Below are 12,877 nucleotides of genomic sequence, written 5' to 3'. Positions count from 1 at the left end.
GGCATTGCTTGTGTGTGTATTTCTGGTTTACATATCCTACACATTTCCTCCGAAAAATGGAAATTATTAAAAGACTCAATAAAAAAAAAGTTATATATAAGTAACATGTACCTAAATTTTTTTAAAAAAAATTAAGTTTGAAAAAAGAAAAAAAAAAAAAAGTTAAAAAAAAAAGGACATGAAATCCTAAAATTTTCTTTTTTGATTCAGACAGAGTATACAATTTTAAAATGGTATCCAATGTACTTCAATTATTTTTTTTGTTCTCTTGGTTTTCTTTGTTGAAGACAATACCTAGGTAGGCAGTGTGCATGTGTCTGGAGAGCCATATGGTAAGAGTTTTGCAATAACGCTTTTGAGCACTAGATGGCAGAAGTGTCTGCACAGTGTTGGCAGCAGTGTTTATAAACATTCTTCCAAACTGCTGCCGTAAATTGCTCTACAATCTGCATGCTCCTGAGCTTACCTACCTGCTTCTCAACAAAGAATACAAAAATAACAAAGTAAATCTGATAACAGAAGTAAATTTGAAACCATTTTAAAATTCTACCCTCTATTTGAATAATGAAAGTAAAATTTTGAGTTTCATGTCCCTTTAACAGCACATTTTTAAAATAAAAGTTTAAGGAATATGAAACACAACATTTTTTGTTCATGACTGAAAATAGAACATACAATGTTAAACAATGTTTCAATTTACTTATATTGTCACATTTATTTAAGGAGCAGCACTGCACTACAGGGAGCTAGGTGACCACATTGAGTCAGCCAATGACAAAAGGCTTATACGTGCAGCCACTAATCAGCAACTAGCTCCCAGTAGAGCATGGCTGCTCCTGAGCCTACCTAAGTAAGATTTTCAACAAAGGTTACAAAGTAAACAAATCAAATTACATAAAAGAAATAAACTGGAAAGTTGTTTAAAATTGTATGTTTTGTTTTATCTGAAAAATTAAAGTTTAATTTTGAATTTAATATACACACACACATATACATACAATATATATATACATACAATATATATATATATCCCAAACAGCTTGCACTCTCTGGAGTTTTTCAGAAGTGTTTAATCAAACATGTTTGATTAAACCCTTTTGAAAAACTCCAGAGAGTGCAAGCTGTTTGTATCTTTGCTTTCTATACAATACTCACTTGAAGCTTGCCCAGTGATAGGACCTCATCTCTAGGAAGCGGCAAACCACCATACCCAAGAAGATACCACCTCCATTACATAGAAGAATGTCCAAGATTACTTGATCCCACCAACACTCAGCAAAGTTAGGAAGAAGATGCATAAAGAACAACTATGTGAGAAACAAAGAAATCTTAAGTACAGAAAAAGAACAGACCATAACGGTTTATTTTACGCAAGAAAATTATTTAGATCAGTAAGTATCATGTAAAAATTAATAAACTTATACCAAATTTTTTTTTTATCTTATCCCCGCTATATGAAAGTATAAAAAATAAAAAAACAACAACAAAAAAAAACACATGGTAAACATGAAATAACCCAACAAGAGGCTATCAATGACTCTGCAAGACACTTTAAAAAAAAAAGAAAAAAAAAAGGGGGACGTCACACCATGAAAAAAGTCTTGATCTTGGGTAACTTCCATGTGTGAAAATAGCATTAATCAATGAATGCCAGTGAAGTAAATTTTAATCAGCTTAAAAATGGGTTGTCTTTGTAAAAACATTTTTTCCCATGTTGCAAAGCTAATTTAACAATATGAGAAGACATTATGACTATATAAAAAACAGGAATCTTCAGAAACTGACAGAAGCTGGATTTATAGTATAATTTAATCTTAGGTCTATGTCCCATGAACATGGTTCTGATGTAAATTACGTTTTGAAAAGGAAAAAAGTAGGAGTGTGGGGCGCAAATAAATGCTAAAACCTTTAGAGAAGGTTATATATGTATTGATATATGTTAATTAAAAATACTAGAAAAGCAGTTAATTAAAAAAAGAGAATTTTCTTTATTAATACAATAATTCATAAAAAATGTTTGGAAAGTAATTTATGTTTGTTCAATATTTCATAAAGTAATAAAAATATTTCATATAGTGATATAAGGACTGTTCAAATGTCTGTATAAAAGAGTTCTAGATGAGTATAATTAGATAAAAATATTTTTATTTCTGATAATATATACAAAGAATATAAAAAGATCATATGTTTATATAGTCTTCAGAACAAGAATCAGTAGTATTTTGTGTCCTGGGGGGGATTTTTCCGTGGCCGGACTTTTGGCCGACGGACACTTGGCCGAAGGACACTTGGCCGACGGACATTTGGCCGACGGACATTTGGCCGACGGACATTTGGCCGAAACACAAGTGGCTGTCAGATAACAGTCCGGCACAAGATAGATAGATTTGATAGATAGATAGATACATAGATTAGATAGATAGATCAATAGACGCAATAGATACATTTGATAGATACGATAGATAGATAGATTTGATAGATAAATAGATAGATTTGATAGATAGATAGTTTCCCAGACAGAGAATTACAAAACGTGCGGCCTAGGACCCATGGTAAGGTTCCCAGAGGCAGTTGCGGCGCCCGAGGCTGTGATTAGAACAGAGCACTCTGGTAACGCATCTGCCCTCGGCCGAAATCGGAACATTCTTTAGCTTTCTGTCTGTCAGCCAAATGTCTGTCGGCCAAATGTCCGTCTGCCAAATGTCCTTCTGCCAAAAGTCTTTCTGCATTTTGTCAGAGCACCGATTTTTCAATATGTAAAAGAGGATTATCTAGATATATGACAAAAAATAGAGCACGCTAATATGTGTGTATCTCATCTAGTCCGTAGAGAACCTGGTAGGTGTAGACTAATAGATCAACTTCAAGATTGTCATACACTAAATCAGTGAATACTTTTTGCCCTGGGGGAGAGTTTGTGATATGCTAAAAAAGATTATTTTAATGTGACACAAATATAGAGTTCGCTAATATATATGCATCACACCTAGTACATAAAAAACCTAGTGTAATGTAAATAAATAAATCTAATTCACAATTGTCACACGCTAAAGGTAGTAATTAATCATCAGCACATCATATGATTGGAAGCACAATATAATTAATTGTTACCACAATATAATTGGTTGGCAATTTATAGATACGTTGAAAAATAGATAAGAAGGTTAAAATTATTTTCTGAAGTTATAAAGTCAATAGAATATGACTAGTTACTTTTTGTGTAAAACAACACTTCAGAGTAGAACAAGGTGCAGTCGGCCGACTGAATGACAAGAGTTTTTACTAAAAATATTTTCTTAAGATCAGGTAATGTTGGTTTTTGTCTTAGCTGTATGAATCTCCTGCTTATTTGTTAGTTGATGGGTTTATCGAGCAAGAGATAACAGATTGCTAGAAATGTTAGTAAACTTTGCCAGGGCTCTACGGTCTAAGAGAAAACAGTGAATAGTAAGGAGCGGGGTTTTTACTTACTTTCTCTTAGCCGATTCTGGAGCCTGGATGTTGGTTCAAATGCTTCTGTGTTGATCCTCCGCTCAGTTGGTATTATCAAGGGTAGCTCCATTTCAATGTCCTGAGTGGTTGTCAAAATTGTTACTCTTTTCTCCGCTGAGTATTTGGATGCAAAGGCAGGAGTATAAAGATATCCAGTCCTCTGGTCCGCTGACAAATAGCGGTTATCCTTTTGCATAAATATGGAGGCTTTTTTAAACCGCTGTTAAATTGCGGTAAATTTCTTGAAGAGATGAAACGATGATATGGCTTTTATTTGTCCTTGTTCCGTCTTCAACACTTTAAGGATTAGAAGTGTACTTTGGAACACGATTAAAGTAGTTTTTGGCAGTAGTTTGCTACGCGTTTCGGCCGTGAAACCTGGCCTTTTTCAAGCTGTACTACTGCAGTTATTATTGGCGGGCTTTTTATACCCTTTTCAAGTTTTGTTCAAACGGTCATACAATTGAATAATTATATTGTTAGTCTTTAATTAGTTATGTTGAATTCAGTACAGAAAAGAACGATTGTTAGTCTAGTCAATGTATTTTATTGTATCTCTGCTACTATTGTGTCATTTAGAGTATATATGTGTTCTGGAATGCAAAGTAACATTTACAAACTTTATGGTAGCGGTTATTTAGGTCTGTATCATGCCGTGCAAAAATTGTTTATTTTGTTTCTTTGTCAGTAGTATTCGGTTTGGAGAACTTAAATATATATTAAAAGACAGTTAGGGTAGAATTGATCTTTGTATATTCTTTATCTTCTTCCAACAACGGTATCAGAGAATAGTTATAGTTTAATTTGGTTTATTTTTCATTTGCTATCGTTTGTTGAATAATTTGTATGGGAATAGTAATACTCAAAAAAGAGTTAATGTTGGAAATTGAAAAAAGAAGAAAGTAATTATAAATTGCTTTTTTAATATAAAGAGACAAAATTCTCTAAAGAATAGCAGTTAAAAAACCGTGTGACAATAGTTATTACGATTACTTTGAAAAACAAGGTCTATCTTCAGGGGGTTAAATAATTGTATACATATAAGCAGGAGATTCATACAGCTAAGACAAAAACCAACATTACCTGATCTTAAGAAAATATTTTAAGTAAAAACTCTTGTCATTCAGTCGGCTAACTGTAGATTGTTCTACTCTGAAGTGTTGTTTTACTCTGAAGTGTTGTTTTACACAAAAAGTAACTAGTCATATTCTATTGACTTTTATACTTCAGAAAAACATAATTTATGTAAGAACTTACCTGATAAATTCATTTCTTTCATATTAGCAAGAGTCCATGAGCTAGTGACGTATGGGATATACATTCCTACCAGGAGGGGTAAAGTTTCCCAAACCTCAAAATGCCTATAAATACACCCCTCACCACACCCACAAATCAGTTTAACGCATAGCCAAGAAGTGGGGTGATAAGAAAAAAGTGCGAAAGCATAAAAAAATAAGGAAATGGAATAATTGTGCTTTATACAAAAAAATCATAACCACCACAAAAAGGGTGGGCCTCGTGGACTCTTGCTAATATGAAAGAAATGAATTTATAAGGTAAGTTCTTACATGTTTTCTTTCATGTAATTAGCAAGAGTCCATGAGCTAGTGACGTATGGGATAATGACTACCCAAGATGTGGATCTTCCACGCAAGAGTCACTAGAGAGGGAGGGATAAAATAAAGACAGCCAATTCCGCTGAAAATAATCCACACCCAAAATAAAGTTTAAATCTTATAATGAAAAAAACTGAAATTATAAGCAGAAGAATCAAACTGAAACAGCTTCCTGAAGTACTTTTCTACCAAAAACTGCTTCAGAAGAAGAAAACACATCAAAATGGTAGAATTTAGTAAAAGTATGCAAAGAAGACCAAGTTGCTGCTTTGCAAATCTGATCAACCGAAGCTTCATTCCTAAACGCCCAGGAAGTAGAAACTGACCTAGTAGAATGAGCTGTAATCCTCTGAGGCGGAGTTTTACCCGACTCGACATAGGCATGATGAATTAAAGATTTTAACCAAGATGACAAAGAAATGGCAGAGGCCTTCTGACCTTTCCTAGAACCGGAAAAGATAACAAATAGACTAGAAGTCTTTCGGAAATTCTTAGTAGCTTCAACATAATATTTCAAAGCTCTAACTACATCCAAAGAATGCAATGATTTCTCCTTAGAATTCTTAGGACATAATGAAGGAACCACAATTTCTCTACTAATGTTGTTAGAATTCACAACCTTAGGTAAAAATTTAAAAGAAGTTCGCAACACCGCCTTATCCTGATGAAAAATCAGAAAAGGAGACTCACAAGAAAGAGCAGATAATTCAGAAACTCTTCTAGCAGAAGAGATGGCCAAAAGAAACAAAATTTCCAAGAAAGTAATTTAATGTCCAATGAATGCATAGGTTCAAACGGAGGAGCTTGAAGAGCCCCCAGAACCAAATTCAAACTCCAAGGAGGAGAAATTGACTTAATGACAGGTTTTATACGAACCAAAGCTTGTACAAAACAATGAATATCAGGATGATTAGCAATCTTTCTGTGAAAAAGAACAGAAAGAGCAGAGATTTGTCCTTTCAAGGAACTTGCAGACAAACCTTTATCCAAACCATCCTGAAGAAACTGTAAAATTCTCGGAATTCTAAAAGAATGCCAGGAAAAATGATGAGAAAGACACCAAGAAATGTAAGTCTTCCAGACTCGATAATATATCTTCCTAGATACAGATTTACGAGCCTGTAACATAGTATTAATCACAGAGTCAGAGAAACCTCTTTGACTAAGAATCAAGCGTTCAATCTCCATACCTTTAAATTTAAGGATTTGAGATCCTGATGGAAAAAAGGACCTTGTGACAGAAGGTCTGGTCTTAACGGAAGAGTCCATGGTTGGCAAGAGGCCATCCGGACAAGATCCGCATACCAAAACCTGTGAGGCCATGCTGGAGCCACCAGCAGAACAAACGAGCATTCCTTCAGAATCTTGGAGATTACTCTTGGAAGAAGAACTAGAGGCGGAAAGAGATAGGCAGGATGATACTTCCAAGGAAGTGACAATGCATCCACTGCTTCCGTCTGAGGATCCCTGGATCTGGACAGATACCTGGGAAGTTTCTTGTTTAGATGAGAAGCCATCAGATCTATTTCTGGAAGTCCCCACATTTGAACAATCTGAAGAAATACCTCTGGGTGAAGAGACCATTCGCCCGGATGTAACGTTTGGCGACTGAGATAATCCGCTTCCCAATTGTCTATACCTGGGATATGAACCGCAGAAACTAGACAGGAGCTGGATTCCGCCCATACCAGTATTCGAGATACTTCTTTCATAGCCAGAGGACTGTGAGTCCCTCCTTGATGATTGATGTATGCCACAGTTGTGACATTGTCTGTCTGAAAACAAATGAACGATTCTCTCTTTAGAAGAGGCCATGACTGAAGAGCTCTGAAAATTGCACGGAGTTCCAAAATATTGATTGGTAATCTCACCTCCTGAGATTCCCAAACCCCTTGTGCTGTCAGAGACCCCCAAACAGCTCCCTAACCTGTCAGACTTGCATCTGTTGAAATTACAGTCCAGGTCAGAAGAACAAAAGAAGCCCCCTGAACTAAACGATGGTGATCTGTCCACCACGTCAGAGAGTGTCGTACAATCGGTTTTAAAGATATTGATATATCTTTGTGTAATTCCTGCACCACTGGTTCAGCATACAGAGCTGAAGAGGTCGCATGTGAAAACGAGCAAAGGGGATCGCGTCCGATGCAGCAGTCATAAGACCTAGAATTTCCATGCATAAGGCTACCGAAGGGAATGATTGTGATTGAAGGTTTCGACAAGCTGAGATCAATTTTAGACGTCTCTTGTCTGTCAGAGACAGAGTCATGGACACTGAATCTATCTGGAAACCTAAAAAGGTTACCCTTGTCTGAGGAATCAATGAACTTTTCGGTAAATTGATCCTCCAACCATGATGTTGAAGAAACAACACAAGTCGATTCGTATGAGATTCTGCTAAATGTGAAGACTGAGCAAGTACCAAGATATCGTCCAAATAAGGAAATACCACAATACCCTGTTCTCTGATTACAGACAGAAGGGCACCGAGAACCTTTGTAAAAATTCTTGGAGCTGTTGCTAGGCCAAACGGCAGAGCCACAAACTGGTAATGCTGGTCTAGGAAAGAGAATCTCAGAAACTGATAGTGATCTGGATGAATCGGAATATGTAGATATGCATCCTGTAAATCTATTGTGGACATATAATGCCCTTGCTGGACAAAAGGCAGGATAGTCCTTATAGTTACCATTTTGAATGTTGGTATCCTTACATAACAATTCAATATTTTTAGATCCAGAACTGGTCTGAAGGAATTCTCCTTCTTTGGTACAATGAAGAGATTTGAATAAAACCCCAGCCCCTGTTCCAGAACTGGAACTGGCATAATTAATCCAGCCAACTCTAGATCTGAAACACATTTCAGAAATGCTTGAGCTTTCGCTGGATTTACTGGGACACGGGAAAGAAAAAATCTCTTTGCAGGAGGCCTTATCTTGAAGCCAATTCTGTACCCTTCTGAAACAATGTTCTGAATCCAAAGATTGTGAATTGAATTGATCCAAATTTCTTTGAAAAAACGTAATCTGCCCCCTACCAGCTGGGCTGGAATGAGGGCCGTACCTTCATGTGGACTTGGGAGCTGGCTTTGGTTTTCTAAAAGGCTTGGATTTATTCCAGACTGGAGATTGTTTCCAAACTGATACCGCTCCTATGGGTGAAGGATCAGGCTTTTGTTCCTTATTGTGACGAAAGGAACGAAAACGATTATTAGACCTAAATTTACCTTTAGATTTTTTATCCTGTGGTAAAAAAGTTCCTTTCCCTCCAGTAACAGTTGAGATAATAGAATCCAACTGAGAACCAAATAATTTATTACCCTGGAAAGAAAGGGAAAGCAAAGTTGACTTAGAAGACATATCAGCATTCAAAGTTTTAAGCCATAAAGCTCTTCTAGCTAAAATAGCTAGAGACATATACCCGACATCGACTCTAATGATATCAAAGATGGCATCACAAATAAACTTATTAGCATGTTGAAGAAGATTAACAATGCTATGAGAATTATGATCTGTTACTTGTTGCGCTAAAGCTTCTAATCAAAAAATTGAAGATGCAGCAACATCCGCTAAAGATATAGCTGGTCTAAGAAGATTACCTGAACATAAGTAAGCTTTTCTTAGAAAGGATTCAATCTTCCTATCTAAAGGATCCTTAAAGGAAGTACTATCTGCCGTACCCAAAACTCTAATCTGTCAGCTGGCACAGGATATAATTGCTTAAAACGTTTAGAAGGAGTAAATGAATTACCCAAATTATTCCATTCCCTGGAGATTACTTCAGAAATAGCATCAGGGACAGGAAAAACTTCTGGAATAACTACAGGAGATTTAAAAACCTTATTTAAACGTTTAGATTTAGTATCAAGAGGACCAGAATCCTCTATTTCTAATGCAATTAAGACTACTTTAAGTAAAGAACGAATAAATTCCATTTTGAATAAATATGAAGATTTATCAGCATCAACCTCTGAGACAGAATCCTCTGAACCGGAGGAACCATTATCAGAATCAGAATGATGATGTTCATTTAAAAATTCATCTGAAAAATGAGAAGTTTTAAAAGACCTTTTTTACGTTTACTAGAAGGAGGAATAACAGACATGGCCTTCTTAATGGATTTAGAAACAAAATCTCTTATGTTAACAGGAATTAGATGTTGACGGAACAGCAACAGGTAATGTAACATTACTAAAGGAAATATTATCTGTATTAACAAGTTTGTCATGACATTCATTACAAACAACAGCTGGAGGAACAGATACCACAAGTTTACAGCAGATACACTTAACTTTGGTCGATCCAGCACCAGGCAGCGTTTTTCCAGAAGTATCTTCTGACTCAGTGTCAATCTGGGACATCTTGCAATATGTAATAGAAAAAAACAACATATAAAGCAAAATTGATCAAATTCCTTAAATGACAGTTTCAGGAATGGGAAAAAATGCCAGTGAACAAGCTTCTAGCAACCAGAAGCAATAAATAATGAGACTTAAATAATGTGGAGACAATAGTGACGCCCATATTTTTTAGCGCCAAAAAAAGACGCCCACATTATTTGGCGCCTAAATGCTTTTGGCGCCAAAAATGACGCCACATCCGGAACGCCGACACTTTTGGCGCAAAAAACGTCAAAAATGCCGCAACTTCCGGCGATACGTATGACGCCGGAAACAGAAAAAAAAATTTGCGCCAAAAAAGTCCGCGCCAAGAATGACGCAATAAAATGAAGCATTTTCAGCCCCCGCGAGCCTAACAGCCCACAGGGAAAAAAGTCAAATTTTAAGGTAAGAAAAAAATTGATTGATACATATGCATTATCCCAAATATGAAACTGACTGTCTGAAATAAGGAATGTTGAACATTCTGAGTCAAGGCAAATAAATGTTTGAATACATATATTTAGAACTTTATATAAAAGTGCCCAACCATAGCTTAGAGTGTCACAGAAAATAAGACTTACTTACCCCAGGACACTCATCTACATGTAGTAGAAAGCCAAACCAGTACTGAAACGAGAATCAGTAGAGGTAATGGTATATATAAGAGTATATCGTCGATCTGAAAAGGGAGGTAAGAGATGAATCTCTACGACCGATAACAGAGAACCTATGAAATAGACCCCGTAGAAGGAGATCATTGAATTCAAATAGGCAATACTCTCCTCACATCCCTCTGACATTCACTGCACGCTGAGAGGAAAACCGGACTCCAACCTGCTGCGGAGCGCATATCAACGTAGAATCTAGCACAAACTTACTTCACCACCTCCATAGGAGGCAAAGTTTGTAAAACTGATTTGTGGGTGTGGTGAGGGGTGTATTTATAGGCATTTTGAGGTTTGGGAAACTTTGCCCCTCCTGGTAGGAATGTATATCCCATACGTCACTAGCTCATGGACTCTTGCTAATTACATGAAAGAAATAATTTTAACCTTCTTATCTATTTTTCAACGTATCTATAAATTGCCAACCAATTATATTGTGGTAACAATAGATTGTGGTAACAATTATTTATATTGTGCTTCCAATCATATGATGTGCTGATGATTAATTACTACCTTTAGCGTGTGACAATTGTGAATTAGATTTATTTATTTACACTACACTAGGTTTTTTATGTACTAGGTGTGATGCATATATATTAGAGAACTCTATATTTGTGTCACATTAAGATAATCTTTTTTAGCATATCGCAAACTCTCCCCCAGGACAAAAAGTATTCACTGATTTAGTGTATGACAATCTTGAAGTTGATCTACCAGGTTCTCTACGGACTAGATGAGATACACACATATTAGCGTGCTCTATTTTTTGTCATATATCTAGATAATCCTCTTTTACATATTGAAAAATCCCCCCCAGGACACAAAATACTACTGATACTTGTTCTGAAGACTATATAAACATATGATCTTTTTATATTCTTTGTATATATTATCAGAAATAAAAATATTTTTATCTTTTTATCTAATTATACTCATCTAGAACTCTTTTATACAGACATTTGAACGGTCATTATATCACTATATGAAATATTTTTATTACTTTATGAAATATTGAACAAACATAAATTACTTTCCAAACATTTTTTATGAATTATTGTATTAATAAAGAAAATTCTCTTTTTTTAATTAACTGCTTTTCTAGTATTTTTAATTAACATATATCAATACATATATAACTTTCTCTAAAGGTTATAGCATTTATTTGCGCCCCACACTCCTACTTTTTTCTTTTTCAAAACGTATCTAACTTGATATCATTTGGGGTTGATATCTCAGGAGTTAAGGCTTACCAGTACTAGGCAGCGCAGAAAAGTTTTTGAAAACTCCTCTTTCTGATGTAAATTAACATGCTTCCTACCAAAATGTGGAGAGAAAAAAACAAAAAAAACACACACTTGGCCACTAGATTATGTAAACTGTGAAATATAATCTATCCCCTCAAGCTACTTTAAAGAATTGTTTTGGAAGGTTATAAAATGCAGGTATTCTCTTAAGAACAGTGGTTGTAAGATAAAGAAAAATCCATTTTCAGATTTCATGCAACAAAAAAGGACGAAGCAGTTACCTGATACATTATAAAAATTGCTATAGTGTACCACATAGATTATCTATCACTTGTTTATTTTGAACACAAACATCTTTGAGAAACAATATGCAGACACCCATGTAGAAGGTGAAAAAAAAAAATTAAAAACAGTTGATAATTTTTTAATTTTGTGGTTTTGATTTTATATATATATATATATATATATATATATATATATATATATATATATATATATATATTACATAAAATGATATTATTCTAGTAACACATACGCCTCCTTTAAAAAACTATTTGCAATGCTTACCTCTGTCAACTCCCATGTGATGCTGATAGTCCAACATACGCCATAGCTGCGTATTAACAAAGCCTTCATTGCCCATCCCCAGAAATGCCCAAATGCAAATATGTCAAAATGGCTGAGTATTCGTTCCCAAGTGATAACATGACAATTAATAGCATATTCCTATGGAAAATAAGGGTTTTAAAAAGAATACAGAATGTTTGCAAAATAGCACATCAACAAAACATTTGTTCTGTAAAAATATTGTTTAATCTACATTAAAGGGACAGTGTACTGTAAAGTTTTCTCCCCTTTAATGTGTTCCCAAAGATTCAATTTACCTGGTGGACTATATTAAATCACTTACAAATAGCTCCTTTACCTTTAATTTTGTCATTTCAAAACTGCAGTAACAGCAAAAGAAAAGCTATGTAAACAAAATGCCTTTCAAAGAGGAGGAAGAGGAAGAGAGAAAGTGCAGCCCTTTAAAAAAGTGTTCCTGTATGAAATATTATCTGAGGCGTGGCCAAATTATACTGCCTTTAAATCCGTATGCCTCCCTTTAAATTATAAATTATTCACACATCACACAAACATACCATGATGTCAGCTTCTCTTGTTGCGTAACGGAGATTTGGATCCAACCAATACATTACAGCCTTTACTTGTTCAAAGTTAAGGAAGAGCAGGAATACCAAAAAAAGGAAGTACAGCACACTGAGACCTATACAAATAAATGTTATAAAAATAATTAAATTTTCTCAAAATGTTCTAAAACATGTTCCTAATCTATATCAATGAATATAATTCAGTAATGATTTCTGCATCAAGCAGTCTTATCTGACACTAATTTACACTGTCGCAATGAGAAATTTTGCAAGAATTGATATTAACGCATTGAAGGCACAAAATCAGAGGAAGTAACAACATTTGTAACTA

General features: G+C 35.0%; 1 protein-coding gene across 1 annotated transcript in view; it reads right to left on the bottom strand.

Moving 5' to 3' along the window:
* Nucleotides 1-12,877, bottom strand: part of PTDSS1 (phosphatidylserine synthase 1) — a 190,170-nt gene that overhangs the window by 150,769 nt on the left and 26,524 nt on the right. Inside the window, 3 exon segments of the mRNA XM_053715226.1 lie at nucleotides 1,156-1,307; nucleotides 11,963-12,121; nucleotides 12,538-12,662. Coding sequence (XP_053571201.1) covers nucleotides 1,156-1,307; nucleotides 11,963-12,121; nucleotides 12,538-12,662 — 436 coding nt within the window.

This window comes from Bombina bombina, chromosome 5, assembly GCF_027579735.1.
Source record: "Bombina bombina isolate aBomBom1 chromosome 5, aBomBom1.pri, whole genome shotgun sequence".
Classification (NCBI taxonomy): Eukaryota; Metazoa; Chordata; class Amphibia; order Anura; family Bombinatoridae; genus Bombina; species Bombina bombina.
The sequence above is the reverse complement of the archived record's forward strand: the minus strand, read 5'-3'. Positions and strand labels throughout refer to the sequence as shown.